The sequence below is a fragment of the Cajanus cajan genome, chromosome 6 (assembly GCF_000230855.2).
Source record: "Cajanus cajan strain Asha chromosome 6, NIPB_CcT2T_4, whole genome shotgun sequence".
NCBI classification, from domain to species: Eukaryota; Viridiplantae; Streptophyta; class Magnoliopsida; order Fabales; family Fabaceae; genus Cajanus; species Cajanus cajan.
In genome coordinates this window covers 42,776,370-42,798,084 of record NC_138522.1, presented here as the reverse complement: position 1 = coordinate 42,798,084, position 21,715 = coordinate 42,776,370, and the positions used below count along the sequence as shown (strand labels likewise).

General features: G+C 27.9%; 2 protein-coding genes across 2 annotated transcripts; one reads left to right on the top strand and one right to left on the bottom strand.

Moving 5' to 3' along the window:
* Positions 1–8,035: 8,035 nt before the first annotated feature.
* LOC109802414 (purine permease 1) lies at positions 8,036–9,554 on the bottom strand. The gene is made up of 2 exons (XM_020363781.3): positions 8,725–9,554; positions 8,036–8,621 (listed from the first exon to the last, which is right to left on the bottom strand). The coding sequence occupies exons 1-2, from the start codon at positions 9,457–9,459 to the stop codon at positions 8,277–8,279; spliced, it is 1,080 nt and encodes a 359-aa protein (XP_020219370.1). The 5' UTR covers positions 9,460–9,554; the 3' UTR covers positions 8,036–8,276.
* A 9,237-nt stretch (positions 9,555–18,791) lies between these two features.
* LOC114916124 (uncharacterized) lies at positions 18,792–21,179 on the top strand. The gene is made up of 2 exons (XM_029272185.2): positions 18,792–20,014; positions 20,081–21,179. The coding sequence occupies exons 1-2, from the start codon at positions 19,480–19,482 to the stop codon at positions 20,494–20,496; spliced, it is 951 nt and encodes a 316-aa protein (XP_029128018.1). The 5' UTR covers positions 18,792–19,479; the 3' UTR covers positions 20,497–21,179.
* The last annotated feature ends 536 nt before the right edge of the window (positions 21,180–21,715 follow it).

Genomic DNA, 21,715 nt, shown 5'->3' with positions numbered 1-21,715 from the left:
CCAATTTTAAATTTTTATTAAAAAAGATAATTGCACTACAATGAAAGAAAATAAATTACGAAAAAAATACATAATAAGTAGATATTAAAAATAAAATAAGGCAACAGTAAATACATAGACATTATACGAAATTAATTTTCATCATTATTATTTTTGAAACGTTCCCAAATATGTTTAAAAAGATCTGCTTGAAATCCGGTAAGGAACGGTTGCTTGAGGAAACAACTCTCTCTCTTCTTCAAGCAACTCATGTTGTCACGTCAGAGTCCTCCAATGACAATAAACCGGGGCTTGAGTTGCTTCATGGGACAAACAACTCCCATTGGAATTGCTCTAAAACTTTCCATTACTCACTCTCTCTTTCAGTTAAAAAAAATTAATAATCATTAATTTTATTAGTCAAAAAAATTAATTAGCCATTAAAAATTTTATCCAAAAAAATATTTTTATTTAATTTTCAAAAATCTCAACCTCAAAGAAAGTTGACTTTAGGACTAGAAATATGTTAATTTTTATTGCACTTAAAAATTAATTAGTCATTATTTTAATAGTAAAAGAAGTCAAAAATTTTATTCATTAGTCATTACTTTTCTAAGGCCCCAAATTTATAATTTTTTTAATCAAAAAACGTTGTTATTAGTTTAAAAAGACATTAACTCTAAAGTTTGTTTTAGGTTTAAAAATTTGTTAAATCGGTCTATAACAAATAAATTATAAAATTATTATTTTTATACCTTGAACTAGATAAGAAAAAAAAAGAGATGAATATTAGGTGGAATACAAAATAAAATGTTTCATATTAATTTCCATTCTATTTTATTATATTCTGAACAAGGTAGGCAAATGAAATTTAATATTCATGCATTCATTTAACTTTTATTTAAGAGGTAATTATATAAGAGGAAAAGGAACATAAAAAACTGATTTTTCAAGTAACTTTCATTAGATGGATCGGATTTTATGAGTTTTACAGAATAATACTACAATTTATACTATTATATATATATATATATATATATATATATATATATATATTAATATATAAAATGGATATATTTTTTTATAATTACCTTAAGCTCTACTTTTTCTTATTATTATATTATTTTATTTTTAAAAATTAAAAAAAATATTTTTTATTTAAATTTAAAAACTTAAAACTAATTAATTAATTATAATACTAATTAAATTAATATATTTTTATTATTTAATTTTTATTTTTATTTTATTCTTAATAGAGACATCAATATCTGCATCCTAATATATAAAAATATTTCTAAAAATATATGCAATGAGAGTTGCTTATAAACAGTCTCAGAGATCCTCTAATACTTCCATATGAATCATCTAAATACTACAGTCAAGAGACAAATGACATGCGGCGTATTTTGCATATAGACGGTTCAGATCTATTAAGATATATTAAAAAAAAATTAAAAAATAAATAGGCAATGAAAGAAATAAATGTTATTTATATATCCCTACCGCTACATGAGCTAAACCACGCACATTAATGATATAGAAAATAAACATGTGAAGATTAGAGTGTAATGACTTATCATTGTCATTTTAAATTTACACATAAGGACAGGAAAATGTAAAATTTTAGACTATTAATTTAAAACTGAAACATGATCCCTAAAGGACCAACAAGCACATGCTTTATTCAAGGTACACTACAACAAAATTTGTTATTAACGACAATTATTTAATGATAATAATTTAATTGCTGTCATATATAAAAATATTAATGGCTAATATATAATAACCACAAAAATATATTTATATTACACTAAAGTTAATTATTAGCGACAATTATTTATTAGAAAAAACTTAAGTCCCACATCGATTAGAAATAAAATAATTAAATAATATATAAGTGAGTAATAGCTATCACCTTACAGGTTCATTTATATAGGGTTGACTCCTAATTTACTATTCTAAATTGGTATCAAATCACCCATTATTACCAAATTCAATAGTGTTATAAAATAATTAGAGAGCAACTTTCATCTTATAAATCTCACATTTCTTAAGAGACAAGAAAATTAAAAAATATATAATTAAAAGACAACTCTCATCTTACAAATCTCACATCGAGTAAATATAAAAAAAAAAGTATATAAGTTATGAATTTAGAAAAAAAAATTATAAGAATAAATTATTTAAAGTAAATAAGACAATTGAAAAAAATAACTTTTAATAACTTTTAGCTACTAGAATTACCACTAAAAAAATAAGTTTTTTCGACAATTTAGTAGATCTTTACCAGCATTTTATATAAATGCCGGTAATAGTATTAGCGACACTGGATACACCAGTCTTTATTTAAATGCTAGTAAAAAAATAATGGTCATTTATATAGCTGTTATATAATAAATTAATTGCAAAAAAAATTAATTTTGGTGTAGTGGTAACAAATTAAGCCTAAAGTCAGTTTGGAATTGAAGATTAATTAGAATCTCCAGATGAAAATGGAGGCATTACTGTCTCGTCATCACCATTAAGTCAATCCTTAAATAGCTGTCATTGCATGGCATTAGCAACCATATCCAACCCATGACTATTATTCATATCAAACTTTATGCTATCCGGTAGAACCGTCCAAGCATTAAGGCAATGAATCATAAACATGGTCATCTCTTTCTTTTTGTTTTTCTTCACGATCGAGTTTATCCAACTGCAGAATGATTATATTCATGAGAATTTGAAGAATCATAATTATGGAATAATATTATCTAATTAGTAAGATATTACTAAATAATTAAAAAAATAAAATATAAAAGCTGATGTTATAATATTTTTTTTGAATAAATATTAAAATTTTGTTACACATTCACAGTACTCCGAAAAGAAGCCCAATGTCACTACCATGCTACACAACCATGCAACGTAGGGCATTGTATTAATTACAATCATACACACATTTCTATACACGCAGTGTTTTGTGTATAAATGTGATTGGAAGAACATGCCGGCCCCAATATACCAATTTTATTATATTTTGACTAAGCCATTACTTGACATTACGTCTATTTTATATATTAATTCAATATTTCGTAAAACATAACAGAATGAGGTTTCAAGATGGTATAAAGTTTTGAGCAAAATCATCATTATAATATTTATAATTATAGTATATATAATGAAACAGGCCGTCCAAATATAGGTCAGAAATGGTCAACTGGGTCATATGTATGAATCGGGAAGGTCCGAATTAATTGGCTTGATATAAAATGTGAGATTTAGGCTTAATTTTCGGTCTGAATTGAATGTGTTTTTTTTTAACCTAATTTGGTCATAAACTAATTAGTTTAGGTTGTTTATCAGTTATCACGCAAAAATCTAATAAAATTTTAATTTTTATTATAGCAATCTATAAGTTATTACACTTAATATAGTATAATTATTATGTAATGAAAAACATAAATAAATTCAACTATTTTAAAATTCTCATACAACAATCACCTGGATATATATATTTTTATATATATATATATATGATGCAGAAATCATAAAACATTTCCTACTTATAAAATTGAAATAAAAAACACCTTATAATGTTACATATATATTCTATACATATATACAATATACACAAATTGTATACTACTATACACAAAGTAGTATCACCAAAATCAGTTCATAACTAGTATGATCCTCCACCGATCAATCAAGTCATTCTACTAATCTTGTCCTAATCTCATACTAAATATAATCATTACAATCCAATAGTATGAAAAATAAAGGGTTAAACTTGTGAAAAAGTTAACATAAGTTGTTTAATGCAAGGATTAGTTCAAGAACAACATCAACTGAAATCTTACACCAATGATTTATAATAACAACAGAATAAAATCTATTAATAATTGATCATCATATAAGCATCACATAATAAATGATAAACAACTTTCACAACTTCAACCACAACTTAATAATATCTAAACAACCGATAATAAGAATCAACAATTGAGCAATTGTTAAACAAATAATATCAATTGCTACACAAATGAACGATGGATGTATCGTCATGCGTATCAACTAATAAAGATCTCCTACAACTGAGGTGAATAGTTTAAGTGGCTTTGGTCCTAACAAACCATAATGATTGATATAAAACCAAAAACAATAGCTAACAGTTGGCATAGTGGCTATAATTGATTTATCAGGTTTTGTTACTTAAACTAAGAAAAACTAGTACTACTATCAGGGTAAAACAACTTGGATTTGAGTCAACCATGATCTTAAAATGCATAATTAAGTCTCTTATGAGATTAGTCAGTTGATTACCCTTCAAATAATATGCACCTTTCCAATAATCGATTAAGGATCTTAACCCTCAACTTTATACCTTACTCAATTAGTCAATTTATACATGTGTGACTCAACTTGGTTCCATACGGTTTCATATAAAACCTAGATGAAACAACTTAAAAAAACAAGTGTCCATTTGCTCAACTTTGGTCTCTTTAAGCACCATATAAACATGATATTTTAATTTCTCAAATACTTTACTTCCTTTAATTTTTATGTATTTAAACTGAGACATGTATTATTTCAACACATGTTTAACAACCTAACGACTTCAAACAATTGTCAACTTCAAACAACACACCTTTACAACTTAATCAACTTAAAATCAACCATCAACTTGCAACTTAGCAACTTATAACATCACTACACATTATCCTAGATCAATGCATAATGATTAAAGTCATACAACATCATATGACATGTAAAAAAGAGTTACACTTCAAAAGTTCTCAACACTCAAGTAATTTCTGACAAGTTTTTCATCCTACCAATCACGCTCAGCGTGATTCTTCCCATCCCGACGTCAATTGAGGCAAAGAACACCTAGCTCATTCATGCCTAGTGTCAAGCCATCCTACATTCAAGATGGATGAGGTAGAGAGCCTCTAAGTCAATTCACTTGACATAGATAATCTTACACCCGACCTCACTTAGACAGAGAGTCTATACTTGACTCAATTCTGATGCTACTAAACTTGTGTTCGATGTTGTTTAGGAAGAGAGTCACTATTTTGGTCAAGCCTGACACTCTTTCCACCTATGCCCAACGTCACTAAGTCAGAGAGTTCCTCGAGCAATTATGATGCATTCAATTAGCATACAAGAAGTACAACTCAACAATTCATTAATCACAAACTTTTCTTACCTCAAATCGCTCCAAAATGAGAAGAGATAAGGAAAAAAGAAGAAGAACACGACTTCTTTGCACGACTCACAACTTGAATTCTCAATCTCCAAGCTTCAAATTCAAAGATCTATTGTCATTGCCTAGCTGAGGGAAGGATTTATAAGGTTCCTAAAGAATTAAAGGAAATAAGGATTTTTTTCGGTTCCAAAATTTATCTCACTAACTTTCTTAAGAACTGAACTTATGAGATTCGTGTCGTAAGAAAAATCTTATATACCTTTCTTCAAGTTGGACCAACTTAACTCTAACAAAAACTACCTCAACCAACATAACTCTTAAAGGTCTCTTGACTCTAGAGCTCTAAAACAACAAGAATTACAATATTCAACAATTAATCATCATATAACATATAATTACTGATAAATTAAAATTCAAACTATGTTACATCCACCTTATTTAAATATGCTTAAATTTAGACTTTTTAGGTAACTTATTATAACATGCAAAAACACATAAAGCATATTGTTATGAGTTGAATAATTTGTTTTGTTACTTCTACATAAGACATTATTATTTAGTATTTTTATTTATATAATTTTAGGGGTTGTTTGGCTTAAAAAAAGACGTGAGAAATTTTAATTGAGAGGTGAATGGTAAGAATTTTTGTTTGGTTAAAAAGAAGGGGTGGAAGAATTTTAATGTAAAGCAAACATGGTTCTTTTCTTATTTGATTTATAGCTAAAAGAAAGAAATTAAAAAATTATTTTATCTTGTAATTTTAAATTCAAAAATATAAATAAAGATATTTTAAGATAATACACTCAAATGAGAAAGAATTTTGTTCTTGCTCTACTTCATTATCTTTCTTTCTTAAAAATTGAACCAATTTTTTTTATAAAAGAATTCACCACTCTTCTCTTATCAAACACTATCATATTATTAGTACATTTTTTTTGGTGAATTTTATTATTAGTAAGTTTAGTGTAGTGGTAATTATTTTTTTAAGTTAAAAAAACTAATTTTTATTTTATGAATGAGGTTTGTACCTTATTGGTTCAAAAACTACATTTAATTTTGGAAGCAACTCATTTGAGTTGCTTCATGCATTGAAAAATGAAAAAAGTGGCCCTGAATGTGTCATGTCAGTATTAAACAACTCAAAAACAAATTTACTCAAATGGTAAGAAACTTTAAGAAATTCAACTTTTAGAATTTTTTTTCTAATCATTTATGAACTAATTTTAAATTTTTATTAAAAAGAATAATTGCACTACAATGAAAGAAAATAAATTACGAGAAAAAATACATAATAAGTATATATTAAAAGTAAAATAAGGCAACAATAAATACATAGACATTATATGAAATTAATTTTCATCATTATTATTTTCGAAACGTTCCTAAATATGTTTAATAAGATCTTCTTGAAATTTGGTAAGGAACGGTTGCTTGAAGAAACAACTCTCTCTCTTCTTCAAGCAACTCATGTTGCCACGTCAGAGTCCTCCAATGACAAGAAACCGGGGCTTAAGTTGCTTCATGGGACAAGCAACTCCCATTATAATTGCTCTAAAAGTTTCCATTTCTCACTCTCTCTTTCAATTAAAAAAAATTAATAATTATTAATTTTATTAGTCAAAAAAATTAATTAGCCATTAATTTTTTATACAAAAAAATATTTTTATTTAATTTTCAAAAATCTCAACCTCAAAGAAAGTTGACTTTAGGACTAGAAATATGTTAATTTTTATTGCTCTTAAAAATTAATTAGTCATTATTTTAATAGTAAAAGAAGTCAAAAATTTTATTCATTAGTCATTACTTTTCTAAGGCCCCAAATTTATAATTTTTTTAATCAAAAAACGTTGTTATTAGTTTAAAAAGACATTAACTCTAAAGTTTGTTTTAGGTTTAAAAATTTGTTAAATCGGTCTATAACAAATAAATTATAAAATTATTTTTTTTATACCTTGAACTAGATAAGAAAAAAAGGAGATGAATATTAGGTGGAATACAAAATAAAATGTTTCATATTAATTTCCATTCTATTTTATTATATTCTGAACAAGGTAGGCAAATGAAATTTAATATTCATGCATTCATTTAACTTTTATTTAAGAGGTAATTATATAAGAGGAAAAGGAACATAAAAAACTGATTTTTCAAGTAACTTTCATTAGATGGATCGGATTTTATGAGTTTTACGGAATAATACTACAATTTATACTATTATATATATATATATACTAATATATAAAAAGGATATATTTTTTTATAATTACCTTAAGCTCTACTTTTTTTTATTATTATACTATTTTATTTTAAAAAATTAAAAAATATTTTTTATTTAAATTTAAAAACTTAAAAATAATTAATTAATTAATTATAATACTAATTAAATTAATATATTTTTATTATTTAATTTTTATTTTAATTTTATTTTTAATAGAAACACCAATATCTACATCCTAGTATATATAAAAACGTTTCTAATACTTCCATATGCATCTTCTAAATACTACAGTCAAGAGACAAATGACATGCGGCGTATTTTGCATATAGATGGTTCAGATCTATTAAGATATATTAAAAAAAAATTAAAAAATAAATAATTTTTACTGATCATAAAATTGTACAGGGATTTTTAATATCCCTCTATTTAGGAAAGGGAGAGGTACAGGTTTAACTTTTGTGGAAAGGTGTGACATGTCAACTCTATATTATCATGGCTTGGCTTCATATAGCAAGGAGTATTCGTCTTTTACACAAAGTTTTCTCAAATTTCTTTGTGTAATAACCAACATTTTTCCAAAACTAAAAATACTAAAGTTGAAATGAAAATGTTAAGTCTGAGAGTTGTATGAGCACCGAACAATATGGTTGCAATATGGAATCAGGATAGGGTTCTTATTTGATAAAATTGACCACACATATTTATTATTCATGGACGAAACTACAACCATATATAAACAAGAATCTATAGTTATCACTTATGATGTTGGATTTGACCCAAAGTAGTCAATGTTGTCGCGCATGATGAATTAATGTGACCGAAAGAAGGAAAGGGGTTCCTATCCTCAAGAATGCCCTACCAATTTCAAAGCATACACCGTTGCAGTCACGAATACTGAGGCAACACTGTTTCTATCTCACTTTTCTTCTTCTTCTTCATTTCCCTCGCGTGTTTAATGTCCCCATAGAAATACGACACAAAGCCCCAAATCGAGAGGAACAGAGACACCCCTTTCTCCGCTTGAAACTTCTCTTTGTAGAATATAACCGCCAAAACCTCGGTTACCGGTAACAAAACCGCAATTAAAATACCCGACAACAAAGACGACCCACAAAATATAACCCCAATGGCTCCTAAGAAAAATGCTTGCCATACTATAGCATTCCCCACCAACACTATATAATAATTTGCTTCTCCATGTTCGGATTCCATAGCTTCCCTCGGAATCACCTACAAATTTGGTCAGCAAAATTGTTTATTTTCTGTTTTTAGTAACAACATGTAAAGAATTAATATTAATATTTGGTGAGTAGTTATAGAAGGAGTATAGTACCTTAAAGTCTTTGTTTATAATCATCCCAATGAAGCAGAAGAGGGAGGCGAAGAAGCACATAACGAACTGAATTTCCATAACGAGAGAGTAAGTGATAGGTTGTTGGGTTTTTTTGTAGACCCACTCCACCAAGGGTAAAACGAAGCCGTACAATGCGGCGGCGACGACGGTCATGAGGAACCCCATGACGTAATCCTTCGTGGACTCGCCGGCGGGGCGGTCGCCGCTGGTGTGGAGGGCCAACACGCCGGCGCCGGCGGTGAGCAAAACAACGGCGTTGACGGAATACGCGGTGAACTTCTGCTTCACGAGGAGGAACGCGAAGAGCGCGGTGAAGGCGAGCTGGGAGGCGATGATGAGGGCGGAGGTGGAGACCGGGAGGCGCGCGACGCCGTAGGCGTAGAGGTAGTCGTCGAGGCCGGTGAGGATTCCGATGACGGCGGAGAAGAGGAGGAGAGGGGGCTTCATGGAGACGAGGCTTGGTTTGGCGGATGCGCCTGCGGCGGCGGCGATGCGGCGGCGGCGGAAGTAGGAGACGGCGAGGGGGAGGAGCATGACGGGGAAGCCGGCTGTTTCGAGGAAGCTGGAGAGCCAGACGCGGTGGCCACCGCGGAGGAAGTAGAGGCGCATGATGAGGGGGCCGCCGGAGGTTCCTATGCAGAGGAGAACGCAGTTTACTATGAGGAGAAGTTTCTTCATGGATTTGTCTTGGTCTGCTTCGCTTCCTTCGGCCATGTCTGCAACTCTGATTCTTCTTCAACTCTACTACTGTTTCCAATAATGCAACTTCTATCTTCTATTATAACATCACGATGCTTACTCATGTTTTTCAGAATATTTATACGAGCCAATCAACTATATATTGTATAAAGTTTTTTATATAGTAACTAATAAGATTTGTTAATAATATTTTTTTTATTTTAATTTAATTAAATAAGCAAATAATATGATATTATTAATAGATCTGATTGATTACTAGTGTAAAAAAATTTTACAATAATAATTTATAGGTGATTAGCTTTATTTATATTACTTTTTTTCTATTAAATATATTTTTATCCGTGAATTTATTTTTTGTTTATTAAATTTAAAATTAATTTTTTTAATCTTATGATTTGAAAAAAGATGTTTTAGGCTTTTTATTAGATTTAATTTTTTATTATTAAATATAATCACATAAAATCTACTAATATCTTTATTAGTAAAAATATAACATTGAATTTAATTGATATTATATAATTATCTTAATTTATCATTTTAAATGTGTTATTAGTGAACTAAAAGATTAAAATAATATTTTTAAAAATTATATGATTAATAAAATAATTTTAAATTAGAGAGATAAAACGAATTTAAACTAAAAATATATTTAAATGTACAGTTTTCTTTTCGTTTTATTATGTAATAAATATTTTTTCTTAAATATTTTATATTTCTTTTGTTTGTGTTTGTGAAAATGACAAGTACAGCTACTAGCTAGTTAGCATTCTTTTACTGGTCTTTGTAACTGATGTACAAATTTATGTTATACATAAAACATAAAAGTATACTACTCTCGCGTGTATGCATAAGAGAAAAAGAATTAATTTACATATTTAAAAAGGGTTGTTGAATGTATTTTATTTTTACGATTTTATATAAAATATATATTATATTTATTAAAATATTTAATTATATTTATTATATACAACATTTTCATTTATTGTTTTATGAATATTTTAAAATTAAAAGTATTAAATAAAAATGATTTGGTTTAAAATTGTTTATATTTAAGATAAAGAATTTTAAATATGTTTTGCTTATATAAAATTTGGGAGGGAGTACTAATTTAAATTTTCATTGTCAATAAAAGGTTATAATTTACATCCATATGATATTTTTAAATAAATTTTATAGTTAAAATGTATTAATAGAAGTCACAGATTTTTTTAAAAAAAATTATACTCTTATAAATATTTGATAATTTAAGTTGAGTGTCTTTAAGTTAGTCAACTATATTTTATTTTTAAAGTTTAAATATATTTTTAGTTTTTTAAATTTAAAATTGATCTTTCTAATCTATATAATTTTAAAAAGTTTTATTTTAGTCCTTAAATTTTATTAAAGAATTTATCAAATATTATCTTAAAAATTTTACCTACTACCATCCCTATTAATAATGTATAATTATCTTATTTTATATAAATTATTAAAAATTATAGAATTAGAAATAATAATTTTAAATTTAAGAAACTAAAAACATATTTATTTCAAATTTAAGGGACCTAAAAACTTATTTAAAAAGTTATAGTTCCCTAAAATATTTTTAATACTCTCCAAGTAAACAACTCATGTTCTCTTTGCCTTTTATTTTTGTTAAAACGTATTTCTCTTTTTAAATTCGTACAAAAATTACATAATTTTTTCACAACTAATTATTTCTTCACAACTATTTCTTTTAATTTTAAAAATATTAATCAAAATATAAATTTCTAAAATTAATTTAATATCTTATATTTTAATTAAATAATATAGAATAAATATATTAATGTCTAGACCTGGTACTCCTACAATAGATATTAGGTCCATTTGTTTAAATTTTAAAATAACTATTTTTAAACAAGTACTTTTAAAATAAACATTTCTTTAAAATGCAGATAAGAATTGTTTCCTAGAAAGCAGAAATTTGTTTATTTTAAAAAAATAAGTTTTAAAAAATACATAATAAATAAAGAAGAGTTTATTTTAATAAAAAAAAGCACTTCTATTGAAAAAATTCAAACAAACAGACCCATTACTAATTTATAGAATTTTTATTATATTTATTTTTTAATAAATGTTTTCTACTATTTTAGATTATTAATATATTATCATTTTAGTAATTTTTTAACTTATAGTATTAATCTACTACTAGATTTTTTATTTTATTAACATATTATAATTGTAGTTAATTTTTATTTTTCTTGAAATTATAGAATTGTGTAATGTTAATTTTTTATTCTTTATAAATAATTAATAATATTAATGTATATTTAATTGATTGAAAAAAATAATTTATATAATTGATTTATATTTATATTTATATTTAATTGATTGAAAATAATTATATAAATTATAATTTTCAATCAATTAAATATTAATTATAATATTATTTTAATGTAATTAAGAAATAACTATTTTTGGTGCCAAAAAGGAAATAAATATTTTTTTATAATGAAATTATATTATTTTGTACTATTATTAAGATCGGTATAGTTTTAAATTGTAACAATTTTCAAATCAATGTACAAAACAAAACTGCTAGAAAATTTACAATCTATCTATTATTGAATATAATTATCACTTAACAATACAATATAATATTATAATAAATATTTAAAAATTCATAAATATATTAAAAATATTAGTTAAAGTGTTGATTAGCATTTGTAAAATAAAATTATATATATATATATATATTAATATATATTTCAAATAATTTAATAAATAAAATATTGTAAAGTAAAATAAACAACAAAAAAATCCACACATTATAATAATCTGTTTCTAGAATATTAAAATAATATTATAATATAAGATTTAAAAATATTACTTGAATATATTAGATATTTTAAATTATTAAGTGAGATATAAAAAAATTATTTAAATTTAGACGTCAAGTTTATTAAGATGTTTTGAATTGATAATATCCAAAAATAAATTATTTGAATTAAAATACATTAAATTAACTTGTATACATTAAAATGTCTTGTTAGTCTAATTAATACTACAACTCCTTGAATTTTACATTATCTTAAATTTAATAAAAAAAATAGAACGGCGAAAGAAATAGTTTTAATCCAATAAATTAGTTAGACATATTTATTACATATGGCTTGCTTTAAGATAACCGTGACTAAGATTTTTTTTTTTTATTTATTTATTTTTTTTATCATTCCTTAAACAAACATGACACTATCACTACAACCACACACAAAGGACAATCAACGCAGGGTAAAATAAAATAAAAAGTACAAGACATTATTTCTACACGATAATACCATAAACATCATAACATATAAGATACACAATTTATGTGATATAACGATATGAGTAATGAAATGCGTATATCAGATTTTCAACAATTTCAAGCGATTAATCATTAATCAAACGTGAGTACAATATACCAACCACAACACCCCCCACAAGACAAGACAATAACACATGCCTAAAATCAACGAGGATTACTTATATTAATATGTTAAACGTTAGTAATTTGAATAATCTGTGAAAAAATGTTATAAATTAATGAAATCAATTTATTTATCACATGCCTAACCCCATATTTATTTTAGGAGAAATAAAGTGAAAGAAAATAGAGAGAAGGGAGATAGGATAAAAATATTAAATTTCCAGGGAGAGAAAAAAAAAGTAATTATGGTAGGAGAGAAAACATCTCACCGCTCCTTCCCCCAAAAAAATTAGAATGAAATAAAAACGAAATGATTTTTATTTTTTGTTTATTTTTTTATAATACATTTTTTTAAAAAAAGATAATAAACAATTTCATGTTAAGAAAAATATTATATTGAAAAAAAAAAGTTTTTTAACTATTATAAAAATATTTTTACATAATTTATTTATTTCTTTTGATTCATTGAAACAACGAAACTTTTCATTTATTTCTCCTTTATTTTTATCATTCCTTTCTATTTTTTCTCCATTCTCTTTTAGTCCCCATCCAAAGTCAAAGAAATCATAAATGTTCATTTGTTCCTATATTGTTTGTCAAGACTTTGATTACTTGACCATGTCCGGTGGTTCTAACCTTCTCATTAAGAGGCATTGACATGTCATATAAAACATAGTTACATAGCCTAGGGAATATATAATGCCGTTCGTTGGTGGGAAGGGTTAAAATCTCCTACAATATAATTTTTTTTTTGATAACTTGACATAATTAAGCACAATAAGCTCATATGTTACGGTAGTAATCATTGATACATGCAAAAATTCTTGGAACCCATAATACATATCGCGAGCAAGTCTTTATCCTATGAGTTAGAAATGTATGAGACAAAATTTAAAAAAAAAACAATTATTTTTAATTTATATAACATATGAAAAAGTGTTTTATTTTATGTTTCGTATCTTTTCCCGTATATTTACATAGAAACGAAAAAAGAGCATATTGTTGTTAGATAAGCTCTTAGGCATAATATGGCAAACAGAATGGACGAAAGGCATCTTTTGACGGACAAGTGGTGGGTGGATGGCGATATGAATATGTACAAATTTTAGCATTGCGTGTGGAAGACAAAGACAGTGGAATTATTTCATTTATTTGTTCTGTTTCACACCCTACTCTCCGCAGGTTGGTACCTCTAACTTGAGGTTGTCTACATTTTTAGGATGTTAGGCTTTGGATGAATAGACTTAGCCTAACACTCGAGTTAATTAATGGAGTTATAAGAAAAATAATATCTTTCTTCTTTTTAATTATTTTTCTTATCTTCCAAACATCCTATTAATGTCTAGGTTTGAAGCTAAGTTATCATGATTTTGATTACTTTGAATTTTTATTTTTATAATGTTTCTTGATGAAGGTATTTTCTTTTAAACCATAACCTTTTTCAATATATAGTTACTTTTTACCGAAAGTGTTCCACGGAATGACGCCGTTGATCCCTTTCGTTCATGGTTGGACTCTTCAGCCATAATGTCAAGGGAACAGTTGTTCATTAATAATGAATATATACAGGTTCTCCTTTTAAGAAGATAATGTACAATTTTACTCCCCATGTTCATGAGTCATGACAAAGACAAGCAAAAGTGTACACGGTGGGATTTTCATGATTCATGTCCACAACCAAATGTTGGTACATGAAAGATCTATAAGATAAGTTGCACGCTACCAATCACTGAGTCAATTCTTCTAATCATAGGCCTATTTGATACTTATAAGAGATCACAACCACACACATTATACTTCATGTATCTAATGTTCATTTGTATTTTTTATTTAATTAATGCTATTCACTTCAACTTCTAAATATATATAGAATAAAGATTCGTTTATTTTAAGAATAAGTTAATTTAAACTTACTTCACCCAAATTAATAAATAATTATAAAATCATTTTACACCTTAATTTGAATTAATAAAATAAAATATTAAATAATTTTTAATTTTTTTATTTATAAATTTACATATTTAATTTATGTATTAATAATTTTAATTTTAATTATTAGATCGTTAAAATTTTATGTAAAACATGAATTATTAAACGAAATAAATTCATAGACTTATTATAGAATGCTTGGCTGATAAATAACTAACTTCTTGGTCTTCGACCTCCTCAATCACTACAAACGCCCTCGATTAGTACAATGAGATGTGTTTATTTATCTATCTCTTGACTCAAAATGGGAGTAGGTTTAAAATAAACGGATATCTCCTTATATATATGTATGAGAGAGAAGGAAGGAAGGAGAGAGAAGGAAGGAAGGAGAGAGAAGGAGCATGGATTAACTTATTTTAAAAATAACTTTACTTAATAATTAACTCACTATATATTAAATTTTAATAATTTAATTATTAAATTAAAAACTTTTATGAAATATGCTAATTCTACATAATTTGAAAAGTGTGAAAATTCATAGATTTAAATTAACGTATAATTTTTTTATGAATATATATATATATATATACTTAGTTTTTTTTTACATAAAAGTTATTTTTAGTTAATTATATTTTCACAAGTATAAATTTTGTGATAATTTTCTATTATATAATAAAAACATAAACATGACTAATAGCATAAAAATTATAAATAAAAATATATAGGATTATATTTGATTAAAATATGATCCAACCCAATACTTTTTAAAAATATTCTAAAGTTGTATTTTCAATACGTTTGATTTTCTATTTTGTATGAATTTAGGTGCCTGAGGACAAATGTTTGAATCATGCAATAGTCACTTAATTTTAAATTAGTCTATTATTTTCAAAGTAATGACCAAAAAATTATGCACATACCACACATTATTTATTTTCATTTTTTTATTTCAGGATATAAGGTGGTAGGGTAAGGTTAATTGTTAAACTATGTGGCAGAAAAGGATGATTATAATTATGTCCAATTTGACGATTTCGATTCCATTCAAACATTTAAGAAAAACTGAGTTAGATTCGCGAACTTGATTAGACCGAATTTATATTAACTTAATTGAGTTAAAAGTGGGCACAAAATTTAACAATCTCATATCGATTTCTGTCCATTATTTATCATTTAGGCAAAGAATTTTCTCAGATTCTATCCGACCCCAATGCTGTGAGGCCATCCTTCTGTGGCAATATTCTTATAACGTACCATTAAAGGAGCACTAGTGGATCATGTGGGTTGCTATGTATATACTAATAGTTATTAATATTTTAAAATTAAATATACTGTTAACCTATCACATTAAATAATACAATGTAATAATAATAATAATAATAATAATAGGTTGAAATCACTGTACATTAAAAAAATAAAGGGATTGACTTTGAAGTCCTTGTGACCAAATATTTGTTAATCAAAGAAAAAGCTACATAGTCAACAAGAGTAGGTAGTTTGATAACATTTTTTAATGTTAACAAAAAAAAAGCCTTTTTGTTGTTGTTGTACTTGGTTTAGATGAAAAGGAAAAGAAGAAAGAGGGGAGATTTTATTTTATTTTATTTTTAATAATATTTTACTATTTGGTTCTTCTATACAAGGAGAAGGAATAAGTTTTTGGGGGTCTCAATTAAAGATGACCCTTCGATTAACGGACAAAAAGGAGTGAAACTTGTGTTCTTGTTAGGTTTAATTATCTTTTTGATTATGAATATTACATTTTAATTTTTATAATTAAAATGTTTTATTTTAATTTTGTATATATTATTTTTTATTTCATTTAGTTATTATGGTATAGTGTTATAAAAAGTAAAAGATAAAATTTATAAAATTATAGAGATTGAAAGAAAAAAAAGATATGCATAAAATTAAATTTTTTTAATTATAGAATCTAAAAAGTGAAATTCACGAGTTTTTAAGGATTAAAAGGGTAATTAAATTTATTTTTAAATTGAAACAAAATTATCCCTATGCTTAATTTCATTCACAAATGATGGAAAATTATTCTTTTATATCTAAAATTGTCAACTGTTGAACATTTGAACTGAACTAATATGAAAATTATGTTCATAGTAGTATACGAAAATCAAATCACATTTTTATCTATACTAATATATAAAAGGGGATATCCTTTTCGGTAACTACCTTGGTCTCTACTTTTTTTAACTATTATACCCTTTTATTTTAAAAAATTTTAAAAAATATTTTTTAATCAAATTTAAAAACTTGAAACTAATAGATCAATCATAATACTAATTAGATCAATATACTTTTATTATTTATTTATTTTAATAAAAGCACGAAGTACCTCAATTCCACTAGTAATAATAATATAGAAGTGTTTTGATGCAACAATAATAAAGACTTTTAAATATATGCCAATTCTTATCCTGATGTTTTAATTTGACAATATATTTTCAAATCATCGAGGTGTGGACTTACACGACATAAAAAAAAACTTCAAAATATATTATTTTAATAAAAATATTTATAATATCTTTTTTATTTGTGATAATTATGTTATTTTCATGTTTTTTTTTTCACTTTCTACATAATCAAATAAGAAGAATTTTTTTTTCTTCTATCTCTCCCTTTTACAAAACAATCTAGAAAATTATGTCACTTTTTAAATATTTTTCTTCCTTTTCACTTTCTCTCCTTTAACCTTTCTTCCTATACCGGCTTTGGGATGAATGTATTAGTTATTGTTTATAGCCAGTCCCATTTGAGTAGTAATATAATGTTGGGCTGATTTCACACAAAAAAACGGTTGGGCTGATATTTGTGACTAGGCCTTAAAACAATCAACTTTCATCCCTGAACTTCTTGACAAATCAAAATATGCTAAGAAACTTGAAAACATGGGGTGGGAATAGAAAATGATAACACAGGTAAACGAGTCCTTATTCAACTGTAACAAATCCTCGCCTGTCAAATATTTTTTCTATATTATTTTAACTGCATGAAAAATTACTTAAAAATGTTGGGCCTCTTGATTTTAACAGATGGATCCTGCAAATGCTTTTGAACAGCACATAATCCAGGTTTAACTTTAAATAGACTGCAATTGGATTTTGGTTAAAAGGTATTGGGCCCATTAGGATACCAATGGTCTTTAAATACTAAAATGACAGAGGTGCTCCATTTTTATTTAAGAATATTTATCTTTCAATAGTGAAAATAATGTTCCAAACATTTTTATCGTATCAAAGTACGAATTGTAAGAAATTGAACGTTGAAATAGTATAGAACAACAATATAAAAGAAAACAACATGTGTACCTGCACGAAGGTACTATAGTAATTTTGATATTTTTGCTGGGTCTTCGTCTTCCATGATGTATCATAGGGAAAGAGGAGGATACCTGCAAAAGACACTCTAATGCTTAAGTCAGTTCTCGGTCTCAGAGATATCAATGCTAATCAAATTGGTAGTTATGAAAACGTACCTTTATCAGTCGCTGATTACACTGATTTATACTAATCTTAATGGATTTAGGCCCACAACCAAGCCCATTAGGATCCAATAATCTTGGTATGTGTAGAGTGATTTAGACTCTTGTAAACTGCGCACTCCTTAAAATATCTATGTTGAGGATTCTCCTATTTTCTCTTTACGGTACTTTAGTCTTATCTATATCTTATATACATGCCCTAGGCTTTCAAGATTATTAAAATTATTTATTATTATTAATAATCGAAGAAAGCTTAAAATATGAATAAGGTTCGTTAATATTTGTTACGTGCCCCAATTTTGTCTTATTCCCTTTGCTTTATCCGAAAAGGTGGTTGACAGTACTGGTACATGTTTCCATAATCATTTCCAATGGTTTTTCATCCCACACGTAACCAACAAAAACGTGATGCTTTCCTTTCATTTATACAAAAGAGCATGTACGAAAACAACCGAGAAGTCTCTTTGAATTAATTGTTGCGTGTTAGTAACGTTTGTGCTAAGGATGAAATGTCTCTACGGCTTTGAGAGTGTTGATTTTCTAAAAAACGAAGCCTCTTAACTGAGGCATTTTTTATTTGTTTATTATTATTATTTACGGAAAGGTTTTTCACCCTGCGGCTATAAATGCTTGTTTATTCTCACCATGTCATTTACTCCGCTGTTGAAAATTTTACTATCCGAGGCCGAAGACTCTCCTCCTAGTTGCTCTTGGTTTCTTATGCTTTGTCTTACCCAAAGTCTTCTTTGCTTTTCTAGGTAACGGGTTCTTTTTCTACTTCCAGTTTTTCTTCTCCTTTCTTTAATTTGTCTTCATTTGAGAATAATGATTCTCTTCACCACTCGTGTATGGACTCTTCATCTTCCTTTGAAAGCTTAAATCATGTTGAAGGTATCCTCTTTACCGAGAAGGAGGATGGAGATATAGATCCTCTTTATGATAGTAAGTCTAAAGTGGTACTGAGGTTTGAATGGGTTCATCCTGAGGTAGCTACACACAATTCTAGGTTTTGTGACCCTAGACTTTTAGAGAACTTCATAAGCATTGTAGAAATATCCTCCTTCCCTTCTAGGGACGAACCGTACCCTATTATGCTAGGACTTGTAAAACTGATGCCTCTTATACTCCATATTATATATTTGCCTGTCAACCGTATAGCAAACCGAAGCAATTCTTTTACATGTATGATTGTCTTTTTCGTGACCTCGGCATTGTTCTTCCTTTCCATCCTTTCTTCACCAGTATTCTCCGAATCCTAAATGTAGCACCTACTCAATTGCATCCAAATAGTTGGGCATCCATGCAAGCCTTTTGGAGTTTGTGCAAGTTTACCCATGTGAAAGCGACATTTAGTTTGTTTCTTTTTCATTATTATTGTCGTCCGGCCGAACAGATTAAGTGGGTCTCTTTAGCTCGAGTCCCTTCTCGGAGACTCTTGAAACCTTTCACCTCTTCTTATAAAAAGTTCAAAGTGGGTTTTTTTAAGGTGTGTATACATCTGAGTGGTCAATCTTACTTTTTTGATAATCATAATACTCCTTTGTTTCCTTTTTATTGGACTCGGACTCCACTCCGATATGATATTCTTCCTCATTCCTTCCTTACACCCGGGGAACTTTCTGACTTCTCATTTTTGGAAAGTCTTCCACGTGACCTCCCATGTCGACGACTTATAGATTTGCTTAAGTCTCCCAATCCCATTCGAGACCTTGAAGGTATATATTATTCTCTTGCTCATGTTTCGTGATCGTGAATTTGATTTTAACTTATCTTTTTCATAGGTATTATGGCTTCTTTTGGTGCTAACATCACTTCCTTCTGCCAAGTCCGAAAGGAACATGCTAAGGTCGAGGCCGCTGCTGCTACTACTACTCCTTCACTTGGAGTTCACCCTGCTGAGCCTTTGGTGGATGTAGTCCCTCATCGGGTTGAGAAGAAGAATCCTTCAAAAGACAAGGACAAGGGCCCTAAGCATAGAACCACCGAACGCATGGAAACCGAGGCCGAGGCTGGAATGAGAGCTAAGAAACAAAAGCATTTGACCCCTTACTTCATCGGTCCATGTACTTTGCCCCCTACATTGACTTCGAGTCATTTTCTAAATCCGACAATCAACACACGTGAAGTCTTAGGCCAAGGGTTTATTTCCCCGGAAGGTCGTAACTTTTTATCTCAAGAGAACTCGTTGACAAAGTGATCTCTCTTGTATGAGTTGATGGGTCGTTCTATGGCAATAGCTCAAACTCTCTTCATGGAACCGATCACTGAGATGGATAAGCTTTGTACCAGTTTGAAGAATTCGGAAGTTTCCCTTACTTCGGCTCTCAGCAAAAATGAAGAGCTTTCTGCCGAACTTGACAAGCTTAAGGCCGAGCGCACGAAACTGCATGGCTTGGTAAGCAATTTTTAAGAGAAGTTAGGTGAGGCCGAAGCTTCGAAGGCCAAAGTGGTGGGGGAGTTCGAGGGACAACTTGAAGAGGTGACTGCTCAAAGAGACAAAGCTATTTCCGATTATGCGTCCTACAAAAATGTTGTCGAGGAGAGGATTTACAATGAACATGAAGAGGGCTTTAATCATGCCGTTCGGCAGGCCATTCGTTTCCTTGATGTTCCCTCGAACTTTCAATTTGACCTTGGAAAAGATTTTTACAAGGGAAACTTCATGGATTTGAACGATATTCCTGATGAGGCTACTACTGAAGATGCCAATACTCCTCCTCCCTCCTCCCTAGTTGGCGAGGACAATGTTGCTCCAGCCGATGTTGATCCTGATGCTTAAATTCTTACTTCTTGATGTTTGTTTATTTTTTGCATTTCTATGACCTTTGACTTTTATGTAATCCGTCAGTGTGTTATGAATGAACATCAAGTTTTGACGTTTCTTATGTTCTTCTTACTCATTTTATCTCGTTTTGATCTCGTGGTTTTGACTATATATTATTGGGAATAATTAATGGAATGTTTACCATATTGCCAAGAATACTCATTGGTTAATAACGATTAAACGTGTTCTTGTTTTGAGTTTATTATCAAAATATTTGATCGACAAATTTTTGGTCAAGAATTCCTAATTATTCCTGTAAGCCATTTGATATGTAAAATTTAACTTTTGATTCCTTTGACCGAGGACGTAAAACAATTCTCAACTATCACTTGGCCGAGAATCTTTTTATATGTAAAATTTAAGTTTTCAATCATATTTGGCTGAGGACTACTATATATATATAAAAAACTTTGGCTTTGAAAACTTTTTAACCAAGGAACCTTTTGTATGTATAGCTTTATGTTTCAATTATTTGGCCGAGGGCCAACATATATATAATTTTGGCTTTCAAAACTTTTCTGGCCGAGAATGCTTTATACGCGAGACTTTTAGCTTTTAAACATTTAGCCGAGGACCAAAACGGTTTTCTTAA